This window comes from Lepidochelys kempii, chromosome 17 (assembly GCF_965140265.1).
Source record: "Lepidochelys kempii isolate rLepKem1 chromosome 17, rLepKem1.hap2, whole genome shotgun sequence".
NCBI lineage: Eukaryota > Metazoa > Chordata > Testudines > Cheloniidae > Lepidochelys > Lepidochelys kempii.
Window position 1 is genome coordinate 22,005,001 of NC_133272.1, and position 26,000 is coordinate 22,031,000.

General features: G+C 51.4%; 1 protein-coding gene across 5 annotated transcripts in view; it reads left to right on the plus strand.

Annotated features, from left to right (window-relative positions):
• Positions 1-7,463: 7,463 nt before the first annotated feature.
• The window catches only part of HIP1 (huntingtin interacting protein 1), a 166,294-nt gene continuing 147,757 nt past the window's right edge, over positions 7,464-26,000 (plus strand). Inside the window, exons 1-3 of one of the 5 annotated variants that reach the window (XM_073315947.1) lie at positions 7,580-7,667; positions 11,372-11,515; positions 16,678-17,157. In XM_073315947.1, coding sequence (XP_073172048.1) covers positions 16,894-17,157 — 264 coding nt within the window. In that variant the 5' untranslated portion in view covers positions 7,580-7,667; positions 11,372-11,515; positions 16,678-16,893. Of the gene's footprint in view, positions 7,668-11,132; positions 11,516-16,677; positions 17,158-26,000 lie in introns of those variants that run through there. The other 4 variants (XM_073315946.1, XM_073315945.1, XM_073315948.1 and 1 more) reach the window with 4 other exon arrangements.

Here is a 26,000-nt window from a genome sequence, read left to right on the forward strand (position 1 = left end):
CTTCAGGACAATCCCTGAGGGTTGACAACACCAGTCTGACCCCTAGGCCACTGTCATACCCTGTACACAGTGGGACCTAGGCCATGTCATTGGGAAGAAGAGGAAGGGCTGTAGTATCCAGATGGACCCCTGCAGCCTGGCAGGGAGGTGTCAGGGGCTTGCCCCTGCATGGTATCCGAGGGTTACTGAGGCTAGCAGGCAGGGTTGGAAGCTTGTCCCCTTGGTGGGGCGATCAGGGAGAAGGATCTGATACCCTGTGCGCACACATCCCGCAGACTCAGCGGGGTAACAGAGGCAGGACTGTGGTTGTCTCTCTCTCTGTTTTCTCCCTGAAACAAGGATGATCTGTGCTGTCCCTGAGCTGGGGCCAGGCCAGGGGAGGGAGAGCATAGAGGCAGCACCTGGGAATCTCACAGCTCTAGGACGGGCAGAGGGCCAGATAGTGGGCCTGTCAGGAGAGCAAACCCCTTCGCTCCCAGGATGTTAGCAGAGCCAGTCTCCGTGGGGCTGCTTCTACCTCACCCCAATGTTGCTTTCCCAGCTCCAGTCACTTCCAGAGGCTTTTTTGACCAGCTAAACTTGTTCTCCTTCACTCAGCCCCTCTCTGCCCCTTCTGCGGCCACTTTATATCTCCCTTTGCTGTGTGTGGGGGGGGTGTTCTTTGGGGTAAACCCAGCTGTGATCAAATTGCCAGTCACCCCACAAACCAGAGATGGAACCGCACTGCAGAACAAGCCTGCTGGACCAGGGCCAAAAGGTCAGCAGGCAGCGAGGGGAGAGTCACCTTAGTGAATCCTGCCGCCAGAGAGAGGAAATAGTCCGTTCAGCTCCACAGGGCCTGATCCCGCGAGGCACCGAGCGCCCTCCTTGTCAATGGGAGTCGAGCACTGGAATGAGTTCATGTGCATCTTCTGGCCTGATCCTGCCCCAACAGGGCCCTTTCTGGTCCCTGAGCACTGCAGCTGCCCTGGGAAGGGGTGAGGGGCAAGGGGTGATCAGGCTAGTAGGGGATGCAGGCAGGTGTCAGCCCTTCCCAGACCAGGACCCATGTTGTAACAGATACAAGTTTCAGCACCCCCCTTCCCCCAAAGCCATAAGGAGAGGGAGAGGGCTCATGCCAAGGGTGACCAGACATCCCGTTTTTAAGCCCTCCTGCAGGTGTCCTGACTTTTTCTTAAAAACGGGCAAATCGTCCCATATTTTCTGTCTCTCTCTCCTCACACCTAATCAGTACTGGTGGGTCCTACTGCTGGCCGGATCCCTGCTCGCCAGTTGCCTGCCCACTAGCGGTGAGTGAGGAGGGGGCCAGTGGCTGACAATGGGGGGTGGCTGTGCAAGGCTGGTGGCAGATGCAGAGCGCGGGGAGGGGCCACCTGCCCTGCCGGTCCATCAACGCAGGCCCCGCTGCATGCCAGCAGCCAGCAGGGCCCTGACACCCCACCCACGCACGCCCCCCCAGCCTGTTTCCGGCCAGGGCTGGCTGTGAGCTGCGGTGGCTGGTGACAGCTGGTTACGTGTCACCTCTGCTGCCCACCCATTGGCACTTTGCGTGCTCCCCCCTCACTGTCCTCTCCCAGCTTTGCTCCTTTGCCCCCACAGCCTCGCTGCTCCTCCATATCCCCCCAGTGGGGCACATCCCGCTCCCAGTGCTGTGCAGAGAACCAGCCCATGGTCGGAGCGCTCAGCTCACCATCAGCCTGGCCGGCAGGCTCCTTCCTTCCCCTACTGCCTCTGGCTGGGCCAGCACCCTGGGAAAGCCAAAGACCCTCTGGCCAGGAGCCAAGCCCTGTACATGCCAAAGCCCCACACAGCGCTGTCATGGGGAAGCCTCTCCACCCCTCAGCTAAGCTCTGGAGTGCGGAGGGGGGAGAAGGGATTTCCAGCCCCTGCAGGCTCCACAGCAGCCCCTGCCCCTGCCTCCCTGGCAGGAGCTTAGCACCTTCTTCACCAGCCCCCCCACCCTGCCTCCACGGAATGTGGAGCTGCTCCGTACCCTAGGCTGAGCAACCTCTCTGGCCGGGTTTGCTGGAGCCCCTGCAGTCTGGTTCCCAGGGCTCTGGTGCATAATGCAGCCTTCGAGCTTAGTCCCTTCCTGCCTGCGCTGTAGCCAGAGGTGGCTGGGTTATGTTGATGGCCAGCAGCAGCCTGGAGGTGTTAGCTGCCTTTTCACACTGTGCGGACAGGAAGGGACAAGCTGCTTCCAGCCACATGGGGGTGGGAGGAAGAGATGAGCTTTGCAAAGACACGGGCCAGGTCATCCCTTCCTCGCACCCCCACCCTGCGGCTGGAAGCAGCTCCCGTCCCTTCCCTCACGCAAAGTGCCATGAAGCTGCTGCTGGCCACATTCTGGTGTGAATCCTGGCAGAAATCTGGGGGGGCGAGGGGGGAGAGAATGTGTCCCTACATGCCCCCCCCATGTTGTCTCAGGAAGATGTGACATCAGGTACCAGGAGAGGCAGGTCTGTCCTGGGGGCCCAGCCAAGCACGGATGGTGGAGAGCACCACACAGCGACAGTTGTGGTCGGTCAGTCACCCCCCTCCCCGCAGTGAGAGAGGTGTATGGGAGTGTGTGTGTGTCACCCCTCCATGTGTGAACCCTAAAGCCTTAAAGATAAGAAGGTAAATAAAAAGAATCCAACTACGCAGTATTTCTTTTTAACAGGGGCTCAGTCAACGTTTGTACTGCATAGTTCTGATTGATTGCCTCTGAATCAATTTTACCAGGTATCCCGTATTCAGCATAGGGAAATATGGTCACCCTACTCATGCCCCACAACACGGGAGCCATCCCACTGGTGATCCTGCCTGAGGAAGTGCCCTTCTCCCAGCAGGAAGACATTTGAGAACCACGATGCTGGAGCATTAAGGGGAAAAAGTGGAACCCCCTTGGAGCCTAAGAGATGGGGGTCTTACCTGCTTCCCCACCCCCGCATCAGGAGCTGTTTCATGGGAACGAGCTAGTTAGGGACCAGTGCAGATGGTCTAAGGGCACAGTTGTGTGAGGTGCTGAAGTCAGTGGCGACTGAGTGCTGGATCAGGCCCTAAGAGAGGATTGGGAGGGACTCTGCCACTAACCTAGAAGCCAGGCCCCCACCCAAAGAGACTCCCCACCCCAAGAACTCAGACTAACACCATGGACTGGCTGCCTGGAGACGGCCAGAAGAGCATTTGTGGGGCTGAAACTGTGCAAAGGGCCATCGGTAGGAAATACTTAGATCTGAAGGGATGACAACCAACCCCCCAACCCGCCTGCCCTCTCCACTTCCACCCAGGGCCCTTGCTGTGCCATCTACTGGGGGCACATGAGCCTCAGCCCTCTGCTGCTGAATCGTATCACCCACACATCCAAGAATATCCCCAAACCACACACCAAGCTGTCCTTGAACATCCCCTGGTCTGCCAAAGAGAAAGGGGACCTGTTGCATTGCAGGAACCTCTCTGGATCATAGAATCATAGAATATCAGAGTTGGAAGGGACCTCAAGAGGTCATCTAATCCAACCCCCTGCTCAAAGCAGGACCAGTCCCCAATATTTGCCCCAGATCCCTAAATGGCCCCCTCAAGGATTGAACTCACAACCCTGGGTTTAGCAGGCAAATGCTCAAACCACTGAGCTCGGCAGAGCCAGCCAGGTGCCACAGCTTGAAGGCACAGTCCAGCTCAGCCACTCAGTGGCTTGGTTTAGTCAAGCAGCACCCAACTTCACCCCCCTAAGAGCCATGTTAGCATAGCAACTTGCCAAAAACTCACAGGTAGCCCCAAGTGTATAAAATGGACCAGATTGCTGTAGCCTGCCTCCTCTTTAATAAACAGGTGCAGCTGACAGATGCTACAGATCCCATCATGCCATGCTCCACTCCCCTGCACCTGAGATCAAGATACACCTCCCTCCCAAGCCTGCATGTGGGGACATGTGGTCTCTACAGGCCATGCCCAGAGTAGGCTGCACGTGTGCACTGTGTGAAAAGGGTGATACTCAGCCAGGTGGAATGGTCTTTGCTCTGCTTTGTCAGGTACTCTTCTCCATCTCTCCTCCTCATTGCTGTTCGGCAATGACTTCACCTCCTCAATTATTAATCCTTTTTGCAGCCCCAGCTGTTGTTGGATTAAGCCCATTAAACCTCCTCTGGGATTGGCCCCAGAGAAGGAGGCAGGTTTCCAAGAAGTGCATTAGAGATGACAGCACAGACAGGGAGCTGAGACAAACAGAAGGGGAGGAGATGGCCTCTCTGAACAGCCTCCTCTGTTTCCCATCAGCTATGGTATTGGTAGCCAAGGCAAGAAGCAATGACGAGTAAAAGGGGCATCATGTGAACCATCTCCTTGCAGACTGCACCAAGCTGGAGCTTGGGAGAGCATGACTCAGGACACATGTTGGCTGTGAAATTAGCCATGGGACTCAGCCAGCGGGGAGAAACATCTAGAACAAAGCCCAGGACAATTTAGCTCTCAAATCTGGATGCCTGACAAAGCATACTTGAACTTTCTACCCCCTTGGTTGTCCCCATTGCTTTTGGGTAGCAGAGTAAGGGGATTTGGACTACATGGCTGTCCCCACAATAAGGGAGAAGCTGCTGATCTCATCTGACTTGCACTTACAAATCCTGGGGGTTCTGACTAGCTGGTGTGTCTCTGGTGAAGTCATCGCTGTTCCCTTGTAATCACCACTGATTAGCAGATGGGGTGACCCATCCCTCCTACTCTGCTCAGCCAGCTGTGCCCCATACTGCACTGCAGCCACATGGGCACACGGCGATCGCTGTGGGGCAATTCTCCCCTTTACACCACTCTGGTGACATAAAGAAGACAGAAATGGCCCCTGAATACCCACTGTAAATGGGAGCTCTCTGGCTGGGGTAGGGTTGCACAGCCCCGCCCTGCCCTGGGCCCCAGCATAGTGGGCATGTCAGAAGCATGCTACAGGAGTGTCTGTTGCTCTCCATGCTGAGGTACAACCCTGCCACGGCAGTGTAAATGGCCCAGGGACATCTCCATGCTCCCGACCAGGACTTTGGTACAGGCCTAAAGGAGGCTGTCGACAGAGAATCGATCCTAGGTTTTACACAGGGTCCAATGCATGCTGGGAGCGTAGTGACTGCTGTGTGAACACTCATGCAGGGCAGGTAAGACTGATAAAGCTCATAAGGCTCGAATCACTGTAGAGTCTAGAGTTTTCAGTAATCTGGGAGGAAACATACAAGTAGTCGGGGTCTTCACCCATTGAACTCTCTGCCTCTTGGCTCTCCGCCAATGAATGTGCACCTCTGGCATCCTGCAGGACGAAACCTAACTCCTTCTGGGACCGATTTGAGTTGTGAGTTCACTCAATGTGTTTGTGATTTGCTATGAGCCACGGGCAGGGGCAGGGGCCGGGTGTGGGACCTGTTACCGTTTCCCCCCTCTGTTCCTGCGCTGGGGCTGTACTAGGATAGAATACATTTTAAAAACAGTTTTGTTTCCTTTCTAGCTTGTCAAAGTGCCCAAAGGCCTGGGGGCAGAGGCATCATATTTATGAGTGGTTGGTTGATCTCTTTCTGCCTGTCCTTGCCTGTTTCCTCTGTGCATGTCTGCACCACTGTTTCGCAAAGGCGGTGGCTCCCAACGAAAGGGCAGCTTAGTCAATAAGACTTTGAGATTGTAGGAGCAAGGGACTGGGGGGCACTGCTGCCTGCTCAGGGCACTGGGACGGCCCTGGTGCCCCAGAAGGGGCCTAGAGCAGCTCATGCCCTCTGGTGGCTGGGACCCTGTTGCAGGGCATGGGGAATGGCAGGCATGGCTGAGGATCTGTACAGCCACCCCACAAGGCTGAGCATCACTCTCCGGGTCTAAGGGCAAGGGGGTATGCTGGGGACTGGCTGAGGTACCCACAATGCTCCACTCTATTGCCCTGGCCAATGTACATACAATGCTCTACTCCTACTGCCCGGCCCGGCCCCCCGCCGCGCTCTGCCCCACCGCGCTCTGCCCCTCCGGCCCGGCCCGGCCCCCCGCTGCGCTCTGCCCCGCCGCGCTCTGCCCCTCCGGCCCGGCCCGGCCCCCGCCGCGCTCTGCCCCTCCGGCCCGGCCCCCGCCGCGCTCTGCCCCACCGCGCTCTGCCCCTCCGGCCCGGCCCGGCCCCCGCCGCGCTCTGCCCCACCGCGCTCTGCCCCTCCGGCCCGGCCCGGCCCCCGCCGCGCTCTGCCCCACCGCGCTCTGCCCCTCCGGCCCGGCCCGGCCCCCGCCGCGCTCTGCCCCTCCGGCCCGGCCCCCGCCGCGCTCTGCCCCGCCGCGCTCTGCCCCTCCGGCCCGGCCCCCGCCGCGCTCTGCCCCTCCGGCCCGGCCCGGCCCCGCCCCGGCCGCGCTCTGCCCCGCCGCGCTCTGCCCCTCCGGCCCGGCCCCGGCCCCGGCCCCCGCCGCGCTCTGCCCCTCCGGCCCGGCCCCGGCCCCCGCCGCGCTCTGCCCCTCCGGCCCGGCCCCGCCCCGGCCGCGCTCTGCCCCGCCGCGCTCTGCCCCTCCGGCCCGGCCCCGGCCCCCCGCCGCGCTCTGCCCCTCCGGCCCGGCCCCGCCCCGGCCGCGCTCTGCCCCGCCGCGCTCTGCCCCTCCGGCCCGGCCCCGGCCCCCCGCCGCGCTCTGCCCCTCCGGCCCGGCCCCGGCCCCGGCCCCCGCCGCGCTCTGCCCCGCCGCGCTCTGCCCCTCCGGCCCGGCCCCGGCCCCGGCCCCCGCCGCGCTCTGCCCCTCCGGCCCGGCCCCCGCCGCGCTCTGCCCCTCCGGCCCGGCCCGGCCCCCACCGCGCTCTGCCCCTCCGGCCCGGCCCAGCCCGGCCCCCGCCGCGCTCTGCCCCTCCGGCCCGGCCCAGCCCGGCCCCCGCCGCGCTCTGCCCCTCCGCGCTCTGCCCCTCCGGCCCGGCCCGGCCCGGCCCCCGCCGCGCTCTGCTCTACTCATGACGACCTGACTGAGGTACCCACAGTGCTCTACTCCCATTGGTAGAGAAGGAGGCGGGCTCTACATGGTGGACACACCTAGCAGCCAATGAGATGGCCTTCTTTGACTGAGGGGCCCTGATTTAGGTAACCCAGGCAAAAAAAAAAACCAAGTGGTGGATTGGCAGAAGGTGGGTGTAGGGGGCAGGACCTGGAGGTAAGCAGCACGGGCCGGGACCAATGAGTGAAGAATAGGCGCGGTAAGAGGAAGGTCTGTAAAGCTGGGGGCGGGTTGAAGGCGCCAAGGGCCAATGAGCGAGGAGGAGGCGGGAGAAAGGGGCGGGTCCTCCGGGGGGCAGTTCTCTGTGGAGTAGCAGCTGCCTAGACCTGTGAGCACGGAGTAGGCTCGGTAAGGGGCGGGACCGTGAGGCTCCGGACGGGTCCCACTGGGAGTTCAGTTCGAGTAGCATTCGCACTGGCCAATGAGAGGCGGCAGAACCGGGGGGCGGAAGGCGGCTCCCGGCGGGGGGTGTGGCTGCCGTGTGAGCGGCAGGGGCGGGGGCCAATGCCGTGGGGAGTGGGTCCCGCTAGCGGCGGGTAGCGGCTGCGGGGCGCGCGGCTGGCGGGCCAGGGCGGGCCGGGATGGACCGGGTGAGCAGCTCCATGAAGCAGGTGCCCAACCCGCTGCCCAAGGTGCTGAGCCGCCGCGGGGGCGGCGGGGGCGGCGGCGGCCTGGAGGCGGAGCGCGAGGGCTTCGAGCGCAGTCAGGTAGCGTAGGTGAGGTGGGGTGGGGTGGGGCGGGGCGGGGCGGGGCGGGGGGGTGAAGGGCTGGTTGAGGGGAGGGGCGTTGAGGGGGCCGGTGGAGGGGTGAGGATGTTGGAGGGCTGGGGGACAAGGGGAGGTGGTGTTGAGGAGTGGGGACATTGGGGGGCTGGGGGGGGTGAGGAGTGGGGACATGGGGGGGGATGAGGAGTGCGGGGTGAGGAGTGGGGACATGGGGGGGGATGAGGAGTGCGGGGTGAGGAGTGGGGACATGGGGGGGGATGAGGAGTGCGGGGTGAGGAGTGGGGACATGGGGGGGGATGAGGAGTGCGGGGTGAGGAGTGGGGACATGGGGGGGGATGAGGAGTGCGGGGTGAGGAGTGGGGACATGGGGGGGGATGAGGAGTGCGGGGTGAGGAGTGGGGACATGGGGGGGATGAGGAGTGCGGGATGAGGAGTGGGGACATGGGGGGGATGAGGAGTGCGGGGTGAGGAGTGGGGACATGGGGGGGATGAGGAGTGCGGGATGAGGAGTGGGGACATGGGGGGGGATGAGGAGTGCGGGGTGAGGGGTGGGGACATGGGGGGGGATGAGGAGTGAGGAGTGGGGACATGGGGGGGATGAGGAGTGCGGGGTGAGGAGTGGGGACATGGGGGGGGATGAGGAGTGCGGGGTGAGGAGTGGGGACATGGGGGGGATGAGGAGTGGGGACATGGGGGGGGATGAGGAGTGCGGGATGAGGAGTGGGGACATGGGGGGGATGAGGAGTGCGGGGTGAGGAGTGGGGACATGGGGGGGGATGAGGAGTGCGGGATGAGGAGTGGGGACATGGGGGGGGGTGAGGAGTGCGGGGTGAGGAGTGGGGACATGGGGGGGATGAGGAGTGAGGGTGAGGAGTGGGGACATGGGGGGGATGAGGAGTGCGGGGTGAGGAGTGGGGACATGGGGGGGATGAGGAGTGCGGGGTGAGGGGTGGGGACATGGGGGGGGATGAGGAGTGAGGGGTGGGGACATGGGGGGGGATGAGGAGTGCGGGATGAGGAGTGGGGACATGGGGGGGGTGAGGAGTGGGGACATGGGGGGGATGAGTGCGGGGTGAGGAGTGGGGACATTGGGGGGGGATGAGGAGTACGGGGTGAGGAGTGGGGACATGGGGGGGGATGAGGAGTGCGGGATGAGGAGTGGGGACATGGGGGGGGGTGAGGAGTGCGGGGTGAGGAGTGGGGACATGGGGGGGATGAGGAGTGCGGGGTGAGGAGTGGGGACATGGGGGGGATGAGGAGTGCGGGGTGAGGAGTGGGGACATGGGGGGGATGAGGAGTGCGGGGTGAGGGGTGGGGACATGGGGGGGGATGAGGAGTGCGGGATGAGGAGTGGGGACATGGGGGGGGTGAGGAGTGGGGACATGGGGGGGATGAGTGCGGGGTGAGGAGTGGGGACATTGGGGGGGGATGAGGAGTGCGGGGTGAGGAGTGGGGACATGGGGGGGGATGAGGAGTGCGGGATGAGGAGTGGGGACATGTGGGGGGGTGAGGAGTGCGGGGTGAGGAGTGGGGACATGGGGGGGATGAGGAGTGAGGGTGAGGAGTGGGGACATGGGGGGGATGAGGAGTGCGGGGTGAGGAGTGGGGACATGGGGGGGATGAGGAGTGCGGGGTGAGGGGTGGGGACATGGGGGGGGATGAGGAGTGAGGAGTGGGGACATGGGGGGGGATGAGGAGTGCGGGGTGAGGAGTGGGGACATGGGGGGGATGAGGAGTGGGGACATTGGGGGGCTGGGGGGGATGAGGAGTAGGGACATGGGGGGGATGAGGAGTGCGGGATGAGGAGTGGGGACATGGGGGGGATGAGGAGTGAGGAGTGGGGACATGGGGGGGGATGAGGAGTGCGGGATGAGGAGTGGGGACATGGGGGGGGTGAGGAGTGGGGACATGGGGGGGATGAGTGCGGGGTGAGGAGTGGGGACATTGGGGGGGGATGAGGAGTACGGGATGAGGAGTGGGGACATTGGGGGGGATGAGGAGTGGGGACATTGGGGGGCTGGGGGGGCATGGGGAGGGATGCTCTGGCCCGGGCAATACCAAGATACCCAGTTCCTGCAAGGGCCAGGGGGATGAGATGCCAGAGGGCAGAGAAGCCAAGACACAGACATGACTAGTTTGGGAATCCAGCCCCAAATACTTGTCCCCTTCCCAGTCTGTCTGTCCATCCATCTAGGTGCCTTCTCTACCTGCAGTCGCTGCTGCTAACCAGCTGCTTTTATTCATATGCACTGAGAGGGCACCATGCCTTTGCCTGGAAGAGCCTGATCTAAATTAGATAGATGAAGCAAAGGGAGGGGTAGGGGAAGAAGCAGTGAGGCCCAGATGTATAAAAGTATTGTTCCGTCACGCAGAGAGTGAATTATCTACCTTCTGATATTTTTAAGCATGCACTGAGATGGGGCAGAAGCTGAAAGTCTGAAACTGTAGCTCAGATGTGAGAGGCACAAGTTTGGGAGAAGAGATGATTTTTGACGGACAGACACAAGAACAGCAACTAGAGTCCACAGTTGTTGCAGTGTGTCAGAGCAATGAGAAACAGAAGGCAGCCTCCTTGCCCTGGTTTCCCCTTCATTGTGAGAAGTTGCTCAAGTTAGGGGAGTAAGTGAAGGAAGCCAAGATTAGCCCTTGGTCTATGCTACATAGGACTAGCTTGTGCAGGCAGATCTTATTGGTCAAAAGATTTCAGATTCTCAGGAGTTTTCTTTACAATTAGATGTTTCAAAAGTTGTAGCTGAATGGACACTACAGTGGTGGGTAAAATAGTGGCAGCCAGGATGAAAATATGTTTCTATAGGTCTTGTAAAGATGAGTGTAATGTCCTTTAAAAGGAGAGATTCCTATCTTACAATTAACTCCAAATGCATATGCCTCACTGGTAATGCACACCAAGGTACACTCTCACATTTCACCTGTATCATTACATTGGTTTCCAGAGCAATCCCAGATAGGCTTTAGATGTCCCTTAGCCTTCAAGGCTCCTAGCTCTCAATTAATGGCCTGTTTAATGGAATCAGTGATGCTTTTGGTTCTGAACCTTCCCTGTTGCTTTGAAGCGCTTATTTCGGTAGCTGTTCCACTATGCAGTAAGAAAAGGCGTACTTGTGGCACCTTAGAGACTAACAAATTTATTTGAGCATAAGCTTTCGTGAGCTGCAGCTCACTTCATCGGATGCTGTAGTTCACAAAAGCTTATGCTCAAATAAATTCGTTAGTTTCTAAGGTGCCACAAGTACTCCTTTTCTTTTTGTGAATACAGACTAACACGGCTGCTATTCTGAAAACTATGCAGTAGGATTTATTATATGCCTGTTGCTTTGAAATGTCTTATACCTTTAGATTTGTGCAATTCACTAATATTCTAAAAGAAAACTCCACCCTAGTTATCCTTGTAGGGGCTTTTTTTTTTTTTTTTTTTTTTTGCAGTGTGCACTTTGTTTTGTATAGACTAGAGGGTCTTGTGTTGGCTTAAATAGCATTGTACCCCCATATAGGCAATGCCAAAATGCTAGCAGATTGTTATTATCTATGTAGCTCTGTAATTATGTATGTTAATATACATAAGTAACAATGTCCCTGCCCTTCAGCCTAAAGTCACAAGAAAGTACAACACATATCCAGCACAGAGTGGCATGTGGTCTTTGTAGCTGTAATGCTTCTTGGTACAGGCAGGTTTTTCAGAAGGTTTTCTGGAAGAGAAGAGGCAGAAGACCTGGATGCTAATTGGGAGGCTGCAAGAAGGCGCAGACTCGGAAGCAGCGGAAAGTGATGGAGGGATCAGTTGGGAGAGATGCTTGGCCAGCCCAAAGGGGGTATGTAGCAGGAGAGGAGAGCAGAGTGCTGCAACTGATGTAAAGTAGGAACTTTGGGGAAGCTTCTGTATTGCTCTGCTCTTTGTGGAGTCATCTGCACCAGTGCAAACTGCTACCATTTTGATCTAATAGCATTTTATACCCACTTTGCACTCACTGGTGTAAATGACTGCACAAAGGGCAGGGCAACAGAGAATCTGTGGGGAATAAGGTAAAGCCAAGGGAGAGTTTTGAAAAAGGAATGGAGGTAGTGCAGGCAGGGGATTGGGATTGCTGGTCAGAGCAGTAGAAGAGGAGGGGATCTGGCCAACAGTATTATTTGTGTTATTGTTGTGCCTAGGAGCACCAGTCGTGAACCAGGACCCCAGTGTGCTAGATGCTGTACAAACACAGAACAAAAAGACAGCTTCTACCCCTGAGAGCTTACAGTTTAAGTATAGGATGAGACACCAGATGGATAGACAGACCCGGGGGGGGGGGAGTGCAAGGAAACAATGGACAATATTGATCAGTGTGGTAGGCTGTGGTTTCAGCGAACAAGCAGCCTAACAGTGGTCAAAAACTGACTGTGAAAGGATGGGGTAGAGGGTGAGACCACAGAAAAGGCAATAGTGGCAATAATGGTTGAGGTGGGAAACAACCAGAGTATGGGTTAATGTCCTGATGATAGACACATAGAGTAAGGCTTAGTTTTGAGTTTGAGGTTTTGAGTAAGGACTCCTGTTCTATTGGAAGCTACCTAGAAAAAATACTTAAAGCCCTAAATTTGGAACCGGGACTAACCTTGCAATCTAACAGGTCCTAAAGGGGATTGAGTGCAATCATCACTCGAGACGGTGTCTCCAGTGTGATCCAGAGCCTGCAGAAAACAGTGAAGCCTATTTATTTCAGATTTGGAGGCCTTTATTCCAACTAATAAAGAGCAGCAAATTCTGTGTTTCACTAAATGGCCCCACTCTGCCCAGGCTAATGAGATCCTTTCAGCAAATATGTACTACAAGTATTCCCTTGAGAGCCCCTTCTTCCCCACAGAAAGTGAACATTACCAGATGGGTAGTGGTGCTAATACTTATATGTTAGTGCAGATAGCAAAGCGTCAGAAGATGGTAATTTGTGCCATCAACAACAAAAGTCTGTGCAAAACTTGGAACATCTGTATAACCTGAGTTCCATTTTCTTGAGGATATTATAAGTTCTAATGGAAGGACACAATATGTGAACATCATGGTCTCTAGCACAAGCTAGCAAGGTCCAGAAAGCTGGTTATAGGACCAAATTATTCAACATTTGTTTCTAAGCAAGTAGGTATCAGCACCCAGCAAGATGCTGTCTCTTTTCCTGTTCTTAGTTGATCTTTCCAAATCTTTTGGTAGCTGGAAACCTCAGGGTACTGTGTTGAAGACTCTTTAACTCCATCACAGGATACATGATCCCATTCCAGTTCATGGTGAAGTCTCTGAAATATGCCAAGGCGACTAGAGGTTAACTATGATTTTTCCAAACACTGGTTATTCAACACTTTTCTGATCTGTGCTTCCAAATTTTGCATAGAACCTGGTATGCATTTATTTGAAATAGTGATTATTTTTTTAATACAAAGGTTTCATCTGATTCCCAAGACCTTTATAAAATCAGGGTTTACCTGTATTTCTGTATCCTCAGCCCACTCCCAGTGTACCTCAGTATCTGCCTGGTCTTCTGGCAGCAGAACATTCATGAAGAGGAATGTCCCATACCAGAGGAGTATCCCAAGTGGAAAAAGCATGTCAAAATGGTTATTCTGTCCTGTTGGATGACTGACATCTGTTTCTTGTCATGACCCATCCTATGTGGTGTGAGATCGAATATTATGAGAATGTTTCATTAGATGCTACACAAGGATCCTGAATTTAATAGTTTTTCCTCTGACAAAGCTAATTTGTTGCTTTTGGGCCAGATGTCAATGAACCTTGCAGAAGCGCTGTCTCCGTTTCCCTGGCCTGGGTAGGTGAGTTCCTCAGGTCGCTTTGTGGCACAAACATAAAGATAGATCCAAATAACTTTATTTTTATACTGTTTCAGTGTGTGTATGCCAACTCTTGATGGACTTCCTGCTGGATGAAAGAACCTCTACTAGCACAGCTGAGATTAGACTGCCTGCTGTTGCTTTTTACATACCCATAATGGCTCTGCTTTTCTTCAGCCATCAACACAGATGGTTTTTAACGGAAAAGCTGAGCAGTAGAGACATCGAGATCCTGTAGATCCTGCTGTTTTACAGATACAAAACCAGATAGAAGTTTATAATTGCATGTGGATGTGAGGGCTTTTAAAATGACTGCCTAGGTTAACGTCTGTATTTCACTTATTTGGATCTGTTAGTGCTTGTTGCAGAAGCTGAAATGGAACGAATCTTAAGAGCTGAGCAACAACACTGGCTGAGGGGATGGAACCAACAAAAAAAATAATGAATCATGACATATGTTGTTACTTGTGTTTCCTATAGCATTTAATTCAGTCTGACATCTGTATCCTTTGGAAATGATTCTTTCGCTGTCAAGGAGTCTGCTACAGTAGTAACTATTCTGGACGAACCTTTAAAATGCTTGTCAGGGTTAAAGCTCTAGAGGCAAGGTTTGAAGCTGAAGGTCTGGAATCTACTTGGTTAGGTTAGGCATAGCACTGCAATCTAATCCACTTTGATTTCCCATCTCCCTTCCATTGTGGGATTCCATTGCAGGGGATGCAGTTGTGATGCTGGGGACAGAGAAGTGATTCATGCTCTGTACTAACTGAATTTTTGCCTAACAAACTAGCAGAGACAAGATGTTCAGCTCTTGGATAAGCCAAATATTTAACAAAAAAAGAGAGAGTGAGACTGAAAGAAGGATGCATGTGTGGTGAGTAAGATGCATGCAGATGGTGTTACATTCTGAGATATACCACAGAGCAATAAAGGATCACGGAAAACTCCAGGTGCTTCTCTCAGGATAGTACCAATTACTCTCAAAGGAAAATGGATACAAGGAGATAATGTAAGTGAGGAGGGGGAAATGTGCACTCAGAATAGCAACTTCACTTGACAGAGCAGCTTCAAAACATGGTCTGCTTTTTTCCTACATTTAAATGATCTGTCCTGTAAAGCAGTGGTTTCCTGAAGGATTTGTTTTCTGTTACAGGAGCACTGCATTTCTACACAGACTGTTTAAACCTCAGCACACCACTCTAATCACAAAAGCCTTATCTACACTGGTGTTTGCAGTGTTCTTCAGCTGTGTTAGTCCCAGGATATGAGAGACACAGGAAAAGCTATTATCTCACCCACCTTGTCTCTTTTGTCTACATGGGAGCATTGAGGCACTTACAGTTGGAAAGATATTCTATGTATCAAAGACACAATGTATTTGCCCCTGGGAGCTGTGCAGGGCATTGTAGGGTAACAATCCCTGCAATACTTGCTGCGAGTATTGTGTATGGACATGGTGTCCCATACCCACCCAATGCATGATATGGATACATTGCACTTTTGTCACTTGCACCAGTTCAGACACACCAATGAACGTTCCAGTAGCGCAGCTGTCTAGTGTAGACAAGCCTGCTGAGGAGAAGCAGGCTCCTAGGCTTTGTTCACACTACACTCACATTCTTAAGATTTCCTTCTCTGTATCACAACCATGGGAAACTTTAGGAAAATACAGCTAATGTAGGCAGAGCCTTACTCACATAATTCAGGTTGGCCCTTTAAACACAAGCATGCTACAAGCCCCTGGTGAAATAAGGGCAGACACCCACTCCCAGTTCTTCTTTCTGTCTAGCCTTAATACCAGGGTGGTTTATTCAAGTAGGGAGGGAAGCAGTGGGGAAAGATACTACTTCCCCAAGACAAGCCTTCCTCCAGAAATCTGGAAAGTGGGATTTCAGGTCTTCCGTCAGAATATATAGGAAAGGCACTGAATAGTAGAGGGAGAGACAGAGTGGATTGTAAGCTGTTTGGGACAGGGACCTCTTTTTGTTCTGTGGATGTGCAATGCAGTGCCCAGCACGGCGGGATCCTCATCCGTAACTAGAGCTCCTAGGCTCTACCGCAGTACAAACAACAATAATCAGCACTAATGGCTGTTGACAATTTTGGATGAGACACAAATCTAGAAGACCTTCACTTAGCTTGTGGACCACCATTGGGCTTGATTCACTGTTGCCCTGGACCATGTTTATGCTGGTGCGCTGTGGTTGTAAAATGCTGCCAAATCGGACAGTAGAGTTTTACTCCCCCCGTGCACTCACTGTGCATTGGTGCAAATCAGTGCACAAGACACAGGACAATGGTGAACTGGGCCCGCAGACCGAAAGCTCTGCTGAGAAGTGAGGAGTTTTTCTGGGTTGTAAAGCAGCTACTGTTGCATATGTAATCACTAGAGTCTGTTTACTTTAAGAGAAAATTGGCTAGCAAATTACATCTGACCCTACATGAATTTCAGGAGTCCAGTCAGCCATCAGTAATGCATCTCCAGGCTAGAAGTACAGTTGAATCCCTGGATATGGCCTGATCCACACTTAAAGCTCATGAACGCTTATGCTTAAATAAATTTGTTAGTCTCTAAGGTGCGACAAGTACTCCTTTTCTTTTTACGTAAACGTTAGTTTGACATAGCTACAATGGTCGGGGGTGTGAAAAATTCACACCTCAGGGCACCGTAGTTAAGCCAGCCTAACCCCACTGTCGATGTGCTGTGTTGACCTAGATACCACCGCTTGGAGAGATGGATTATCAACAGCAACAGAAAACCCCGCTCCAGCTCTGTAGAAAGCATCTACACTATGGCTCTACTTCGGCACAACAGCAGTACCATAGCTGCGCAGCTGGAGCCCCCATAGTGTCGACGTGCCCTTTGTCTGCACTGCAGGCAGGAGGTGTGACTGTAGCTTCCGCTAGATCAAAGATAGCTTGAGTAACAATAACCGGGTAGCCACAACAGCTTGTGTGGTGGTACAGCCTAGCTGCTGCAGTATGTTCTGGGGTACTATTGTACTTTGGTAGACCAAAGCTAGCTCAGGTATGTCTACAGGTGCAGCAATCGCACCACCTGATTGCAGTGTAGACACAACCTTAAAGTTTTAATTTCCATTTAGAAGACATACTGAAGTGCATTTTCTCTGTCCCTGTCCTGTTTCTCTCTTTACAGTGTATTGTTTGACTGCTGTCCCCCTGGGATCCTTGAGAAGACAAGATGTGCCTCTCATAAGGCTATCCCTCACTGAGCAGAATCATGTAAACAAATGTTTATGGCCCTTAGACTGTAAGGTCTTTGTGACGAGGACTTATTGGTTGGCTCAGTTCACATGTTGTACATCACTTTGTGCACTTATGACAATACATAAATAATGATATATTGCATCAAATGTCAATCTGGCATCTGGTTTATGAAAGAGGGAGCGGACATGCATACAACATTAACTGCTGGGACAGGAGTTTAATATGCCCATCTTGCAACATAATTCATTTTACAAGGAATGTAAGAGAGAAGATGTCTTATGGTGTGATCCTTGGAGAACACAGAGTAAGAACATTGTTGGCTGGAACTGGAGTGAGGATGAAGAACTGTTGTTCCTGTAGAGGGAGCCTGCTTTGTCACTGTAAGAGCTTATGTGCTCTGAAGGTGAATGTAAGTTGCACTGGATAGGGAAACTTGGAGACAGAGGGCTGTATCCTTGAGATGCTCTTAGATGAACAGGAGATTATACTATGGATTTGCTTTTTATGTCTTTTCTTTTTGCTCTATATTCTGTTCTATATAGGTTCTCATACCACTCTTCTCAGCATAGTGTTTGAGCACCTTCTAGTCGTGCATGACTAATATCCGTCCTATGTGGTTTATTCTTTTGCTGAGTGTTTGTGAAAGTGGGCCATTGCCAGTGCTTGGTTAAGGCCAAGAAGGGGTGTTCAGTATCTGTGTCCATTTTGGTTTGGGGATATCTTCTCAGAGTGCCAACAGCCCATGTTTTTTTGTCTTTGTGGAGGGAAGGAGGGCTGGTACCTTTGTTAGTCAATGGACTGAGATCAGTAGCTTGCTTCAACATTGTCACTCAACAGTCATTGGATGGTGGTAGCATTTGGTGCTACTGATGTGCACATGGTTCATGTTGGTGATGGAGAGGTGGAAGCCAAGTATCCCCTTTCCTGTCTCCTGAACCATCCAGTCCTTGCTGATTCTTTTTAAGTGAAAACAGCATAGACTGAAGGACTAGAAAGTGTAAGTGCTTTGTTTTTTGTTTTAAGTCTATGGATCGCTTTAAACACACACTGACACAACTGCAATGCATAGAAGTAGCATCATTGCTGATTGACTAGCTCAGGTATCTGGAGAGCTTCACCTGGTCTAAGCTATGAATTCTCCTTTAGAGACCCAGAATTATTCCTCTACCAGGAGCAACTCTGTTTCAGAGCCTGCAGCAGAGAAACCTCTTCCTGTTCTACAGTTCAGAGGATGTGGGCCTTTGGAGTCCCAGAGAGGGATGTGGTGTGGATTAGGCTCTTTGGGGAGATAATCCATTTGGCTGAAACTCTTGGTAGAAAATAGGAATCCTTAAAAATGGTCGCCTCCTAACCTCGTATCCGGGCCCCTTCCAATGCTTCTCTCTCTACAATCATTAACTCTCTGTACAGCTAGGACACTCGTCCAGGATATGGCTGTGCCGCCTCCTCCCTCTCTCTGGGTCCCCCCTGCCTTCCCATTTCTCTTACCAGCTCTCTCCATCCCTCTTCTTAAATCTCTGCACTGGCTTTTGCTCTTCTTTCACATGAAGTTGGTACATTTCCTTGCTCCCTCCCTGACTGCTGTCCTCTCCTGCTACACACCCACAGCACTCCCTTTGGTCAGACCAAGGTTCTCTCCCAGCAACTCTTTGTCACTTTCAGGCACTCCCATATCTCTGCCTTCATTCAGGCTGCCTTCATATATTTCAAGCACATTATAGCTGGATAGCCACTGTCAGGGTTCTGTTGCAAAAAACAACATTGAATGTTAAACCACTTTGCTAATAGAATGGGGGTGGGCAAACTATGGCCCACAGACCATTTTAAGCTGGGCTGCAAGCTCCCACTGGGGAGCAGGGTCTGGAGCTTGCCTCTGCTCTGGTGCTCCAGCTGGGGTGCTGGGCTGGGGGTGCTGCACCACGTGCCTTGGCCCCACTCCGACACTCCAGTGAGGGCACTGGGTCAGGGGCCGCACCACACAGCTTGGTCCCACTCCAACACTCTAGCCAGGGCGCTGGGTTGTGGGCCGCACCACGCAGCTTGGTCCCACTTCAGCGCTCCAGCCGGGGCAGTGGCTCGGGACGTCCAGATCACATGGCTCGGCCCCGTTCCAGCTTAGGTGCTGGGTCGGCTCCTGGAAGCCGAGGCATGGCCCCGCTCCCACTCCTGTGCACTCCAATGGCCCCCTCCAGCTCTCCAATGGGAGCTGCAGGGGTGGTGCCTGCAGATGGGGCAGCATGCAGAGCTGCCTGGCCACGCCTCCACGTAGGAGCTGGAGAAGGGACATGCCACTGCTTCTGGGAGCTGCTCGGAGCCTGCACCCTTGAGCCTCTCCCCACACCCCTGCCCCAGCCCTGATCCCCTTCCCACTCTCCAAACCCTGTTGATACCAGCCCAGAGCACCCTCTTGAACCCCAAACCTCTCATCTCCAGCCCCACCCCAGAGCCTGCACCCCTTCCTGCACCCCAGCCCTGATATCTCTCCTGCCCTCTGAACCCCTCAGTCCCAGCCCAGAGAACCCTCCTACACCCCAACCCCAATTTTGTGAGCATTCATGGTCCGCCATACAATTTCTATTCCCCAATGTGGCCCTCAGGCCAAAAAGTTTGCCCACCCCGGTAATAGAATGTAAGAACTGATGGTAGCAGGTGGGTCACGGCTCTCTGCTGAAAGGGCATTGAGCACATTTGGGGCAGTTTAATTTTAAGTCAGTGCCTCTTGCTCCCCAGCCTGGCTGCCAAGCTTTAAATGCAGTGAGGCCTCTGAAGTTTCCATTTCACTGATAGGTAAACCCACTCCTGAATGTTCCCCTTTTCTAGTGAATGTCCAATTTCAAAGATCCATCTTCCTCCACTGCCTGCTGACTGAGCTAGGGGAGAAAGGCGGAAATTTCTCTATAGTGTAGTGGGGTTGGCACAGTGTACAAAACTCAAATGGAAATACTGTCTTCATTCCGAAAGGCCACATTATGCCATCCTTACTTACGCTGAGTAGTACATGTTTGCCCATGGATTTCAGTGGAACTAGTGAGTAGTAAATGGAGGTGAGGGGGGAGAATGTACCCCATAACCATTAATATGTGTATATGTGTGCATCTCACTGATGTGTCCTCCCAGTCCAGCTTTCGCACCATGCAGTTAATGGGCTACATTAAGAGAAAACTTGCACTCAAAAATCTGATTTGGAATCTCCCTATTTCAAGGTACATGTGAACTTGAAAACTATCCAGGCAAAAAGATTTGCAAATGGATTCAGGTACCATGCCTACCCCTGAGTCCTTCTACCAGCATCTCCAGTTTTTCAGTAAAATTTCCCTATATTTTAAAAACGTTTTTCTCTCCTCTAGTGCTGTGCAAAAGACCCTCACAAACAGCATAAACAGACTGACTACACTGGAGAAAGTGGGAAACTGACTAGATACAAAGTGATATCAAATGCACTACATAAACTGAATAAAAAGAGAATATTTGTGATTAATAAGTATTAATAATCGAAGGTGTTACTTATAATCACAGAAGAAAATCTTATGAAGTGTGATTTCTAACTTGGTGGTGTGACTTTAATTTCTTCAGTAAAAAACAACTTGAAAGCAGCTCACTGCAAAGCACAATAGCTGGAGAGTGCTATCCCTGGTTGCCTTTGCAGCCCAAAACAATAATATTTAATAAAATACTGTACGGGGGAGATTACTGTTTCCCCTGCCCCTCTTCTTTCTTGTCTCATCTGCATAATGGGCCTAGTTGTCTTCCCACTTGGCCCCTGAGAGGCCTTGTTAATTGGAATGGACTTGCGTGGAAGAGGTAGATTGGCACAAAATGCGCCCAGTCACAGGCATGATGGGAAATACTGGTTTTCTGCTGGCAGAACATTTTAAACCCTGTTCTTTTCTCAGTGGTTCAGATGCTGTAGCCACCCGTCAGTTTGGCTAAGAACATAAACTCTTACCCAGCACATGAGGCTCCTTTTAAAGTGCCAGAGTGTTACTATATATAACCTTTGCGAGCAGATATTTAAAGAATCATGTTGTCACTTGCAGAGAACAGGAAAAAATAGCTCTTGTCTGTGGAAAGTGACAGATTAAGCCAGATGAACCCATCCTAAGGGAGTAGGTGATACAGTGGATGAGTTCACTTTGGAACTCGCTTTTCATCTTTGGAAAAATGAGCTCTTAGGATCTGGAGGCTGAATGCCCTCAATTTCCAGTCACTTAAATAGGAATTGAGGGTGCTTAGCACCTAACAGGATTGGAATTATAGTTGTTATAGAATTATGACTAATGAACATGAGTCATCTGGTCTGTTTTGAGTCCCTGTTCGAGGTTTATTTATATCCCAATGGTTTCACTAACGTGAATGAAAATATTTTAATTCTTAACAATTTACTGTAACATGTAGCTCCTTCCCCTTTTCCTGTGCTTTTGGGTGGTGGCCACTGTTATATATATATATGCAGATATCGCAATGAATTTTTTACGTAATGATGCACTCTGGAAACTAACACATGCTGTGAAAAACATGAGTCTGATCCTGCTCCCCCTGAAGTCAAGGGAATTTTGCCATTGACCTGTATTTTCAGGCTGTTGTTTGTTTGATTAGTGCTGCTATAGTAGGGCATGTGATGTGTCTGTATTTGAGTGAATTTCAAGCTATCTGGTAACAGGCGGAGGTCCTCTCACAGTGAATACAGGGGTCTGCAAAATCACAGTGACCACCTGAGGCCAAGGGAAATCTGCAGTTGTTGTGAAAAAGCTTTGTCATAGAGTTCAGCAAGTGCATGTTTTAAATGAGCCCGAGGTTCTGATAAAGTAGGGATCAATATAAAACATTCTAATAGTGACCGGTTTATATTGGATGGATTCTGTATTCAAGTAAAGGATTTTCCAGTGAGGATTTCACAGGTTTATTGAAAATAGGAATTGCTTCTATTTCTTCTAAATCTTGATAGCAATAAAGACCATTTATAATCCTCAACCTGCTTGTTGTCCATTTTTAGTGATAGTTCAGCCTTGCAAACTAGACTAAATTATTCTTCTCAAGGTCTCTCAGAAGCGGAAGATGCCTTTTGCTCTTCAGTATTTCAGCTGGGTTTGCCAAGGCTGCAGGGATTTATTGCCAGGCACAGAATGAAAAGCAATATTCAGTAGTAAAAGGAGGAGAGAGTTAAAAGATGCACAGGTTTCAGTGCATCCGATGAAGTGAGCTGTAGCTCACGAAAGCTTATGCTCAAATAAATTGGTTAGTCTCTAAGGTGCCACAAGTACTCCTTTTCTTTTTTTTAAAAGATACACATTGATTCTAGTGAGTGCATCAGCCACAAAGGATGTGATGTGCCTGGTCACTGGGAGCCCAGGATGAGAGGGAACTACAGGTAGTTTTTATATAGGAAATAAACAGTTTCCCTTCTTTCCTGATCAACCTGTATTAACAATGCTTGTCACAAGCTTTGCTCTTCCTCTGCGTGACTGCTGTTAATTGTATCTGCCTATGGAGTGTCCCTTCCCCCACCACACCTGGACTCATGCAGGAATGGGATTGTGCCCCACAGCTAAGTTGCCTGCTGATCTGAGCGTTTTAGCATCTCATTGGAGCCAGAGCAAGAACAATGTCAGATAAAAACAAACCTTCAGTGAAGGAGAGTCTGCTAGAATTCAGGTAGCTTATTTTGACTGTTGTGGAACTGGAAACGGCCATCTGTTTGTTCTCTCCAATGCAGATGGTTGAAAAGACACTGCAAAATATGCTGTGAGGTACTTTAACAGCGATAGCTAAAGCAAACACATTTGGGACATTTAGTCCTTAACCTTTGACTTTTCAGATAGTCTCTGGGCAGTTCCAGGGGACACAGGTAATCAAAGGAATGGGAATTGGATGAAACTGTTACAGCATGGATACATACCTGTCTAGGAAGTCCAACAAGGAGTAATGAATGGTTCAGTGATTGGTGGAGTCCCTGAAGGTGTATGCAGTACTAGATATTTTCGGTACTTGAGGATAGAATTAAGAATACACCAATCAGATTCACAAATAATGCAAAACAAGGAGGACTCACAAATATGTTGGAGGAGAGTATCAAAATACTTGATAGCAGGATCACAGAGGGGAGGATATGGGTGTTCTAGTGAATGTCGCCACAAAACCAGCAAATGCCCTATGGCTGTGTGGTATTGACAGGCATATCACAGACAGAGCAAACTAGACAACTGCTCTGCTCAGTCCTGGCTAGGCTTCACTTGGAGCCCAAGTGTGGTTTTGGGCCCCACATTCTTTTTAAAAAGACATAAACAAAGTGGCAAAAGCTCAGAATCCGAGGGGTAGCCCCGTGTTAGTCTGTATCCACAAAAACAACGAGGAGTCCGGTGGCACCTTAAAAGACTAACAGATTTATTTGGGCATAAGCTTTTGTGAGTAAAAAAAAAATACTTCTTCAGATGCAAAAGTTCAGAGGAGAGCAATAAAATGTTTGTGAAAGAAGACGCGAGGAAAGGGCAAGGGAAGGGGACTGCAGGCTGGAGGAGATGACGGAGGTCTCTCTGCAATATAGAAAGGGGACAGGGATTAGTTCTTATTAGTCTGCTAGGACAGAACTGGAGCTAATGGGCTTAAACTGCAGGGGGGAAAACTTAGGTTGAATACTGAGAAAATCTTTAACTCTAAACAGTTCAGGGAATGGAACAAGTTTCTGAAGAGGCTCTGGAGACACCATCACTGGAGAGATTGAGGGTGGAAAATGCACCCCCCTCTATGAGGGTTGGCTTTGTAAGAATGAACCAATCCCATCCTGGGGGATATCTAGGTAACGTACTCTATAAAGGTCCCTTCCAAATTAAGGGAATCTGATATTTGTATATACTCCTTTCTGAGTGTATGTATGTCCTCTGGGATCTCTTTGCCCTAATCCAGGGTTCCATGTCAACACTCCTCTGTGAGAGTTGAACCAGGCTCCTGCTGGAGCCACTCATTGCTGCTCCTTGCCAGAGCAGGTGACCCTACCCTAGGTGGTCTAGGTTGGTTCTATTAAGTCGCATTGTTTGACCCTTGGAACCGTTTCAGATTTCAGCCTCCTCTCGTGTGGGTTGAAACTTCCAGGGGTTGTTCTGCTAAGTGTTAAGTTACATATTTGCACTGGTTACTCTGAGTTTCCAAGTGCAGAGGTTGGACCTATCACTGTATTTGGAACTCTTGGGAAGACAGTGTGGGCCCCTCGGGTATTGGGACCAACAGTTCTAGTGAGATGAAATGTCGTCGCAGAAGGGTATTGTGTTTCCAGTTCCTGTAGCTGTGAGTCCCTTTGTGTGTCTGAGAGGGAGTTCCTAGTGTGTAATCATGGGTTTCCTTGCACGTTACCCAGACAAGTAAAAACACTAATAGAGGGCAGGCACCAGGTTAGCCATTATTCAGTGGCCCGGCAGGATAAGCCCAGTGGGTGCAGTGGAGGGAGTGAGGGTGCTGTCGAGCACTGTAACCAGAGCAGCACTGCTCAGGGAGCTGTAATGTCGGTAGTATTCGTTTCCTTTATAATCCTTTTTTTTTTTTTTAAACATGCCTTAAGGGTGTAAATTGATGTAAGGAACAATGTGTTTAGATTAGATTTTTTTTCTTGCATTTGTAAATATCTGACTTTAAATGTTTCAAAGATAAAGACAAGAAGAAGGCACAAGTTAAAGCTGCTGTTCTATCTTTCATAGACTTTAAGGCCAGAAGGGACTATCATGATCATGTAGTCTGACCTCCTGCACATTACAGGCCACAGAACCTCATCCACCCATTCCTATAGTAGGCTCAACAACTCTGGCTGAGTTTCTGAAGTCCTCAAACCTTGATTTAGACTTCAAGTTACAGAGAATCCACCAACAGCCAGGCTATTGACCCCAACAAATTGTCAGTCTCTTGAAAGTTTTGTTACAGTCTTAGACCATGTCTACACTACTACTTCTGTCAGTATAACTGATGTTGCTCGGCGGTGTGAATAAAACACCCCCCTGAGTGACATAAGTTATACTGTCAGAAGCATTTGTGTGGACAGTGCTATGATGGCAGGAGATCTCCTGTTGAGACAGCTGCTGCTGTTCGTAGAGGTGGTTTTATTATGTCGACGGGAGAGCTCTCTCCCTCTGACATAGAGCAGCTACATGAATAATCGTACAGTGGTGCAGTTGCATGGGTACAGCCGTGCTGTTGTAAGCTCGTTAGTGTAGACATGACCTTCGCTGAAAAACCTGGTTTATTTGTCATTGAGCACTGGTTAAAGCCAAACACAATACAGTGTAGGTTTTATGCAAATTTATCTTATGCAGTTCTGCCAGTGTAACTCAGTCCTGGCTTCAAGCATCTCCTGCTGGTCCAGTCCAGTCCAGTCCAGTCCCTTCTGGACTAGATTCTAATCTAGGAGTTTATACTGACTCATCACCATGGTAGGTATCTAAGACTGTGTCTACAAACTTTTCCTGACGCAAGTTATATTGGCATAAAGCTGCCGCAGTTAGTGCAAGGAGCCCTTGACTTTACGATGTTCGACTTACAATGAATGGCACTTATGACGTTTCTCAATTGACACTCTGATTCGACTTACGACAACTGGTTTTGACTTTATGGTGCTCCATCCCGCAATGGAATGGATTGCTGTTACGAGTTACGATGCAATTTTCAGGAACCAATTGTGTTGTAAGTCCGAGGACTGCCTATATAGCGTTTGGCTCCTTGTATCAGCAACAGGCGTGCTCACTAGGAGTGCTTGTGTCATTGCACGGTGCGGTGCAGTATGGGTAGGTATCCCAGTGGGCAGCCTGCCACTGCGTGGTACTGCAGAAATGAGTCACGCAGGGTGACTATGAGCAAGGGCTCAACTTCCCAGCATGCAGCTATCTCCTTTCCATAATGTCATCTATATCCAATGTTCCCTCTAATTTTTGACAGGCCGTGTGCACAAAAAATTTCTTCTGTGCAAATTTTGTGCACGTGGTGTTTTGCCGTGTGCGTGGGGTTTAGGATCTGTGTGCATGAGCACACGCGCACATCTTAGAGGGAACAGTGTCTGTCAGGGTTCCTTCCCCACTCTGAACTCTAGGGTACAGATGTGGGGACCCGCATGAAAGACCCCCTAAGCTTATTCTTACCAGCTTAGGTTAAAAACCTCCCCAAGGTACAAACTTTGCCTTGTCCTTGAACAGTATGCTGCCACCACCAAGCATTTTAAACAAAGAACAGGGAAAGAGACCACTTGGAGATGTCTTTCCCCAAAATATCCCCGCAAGA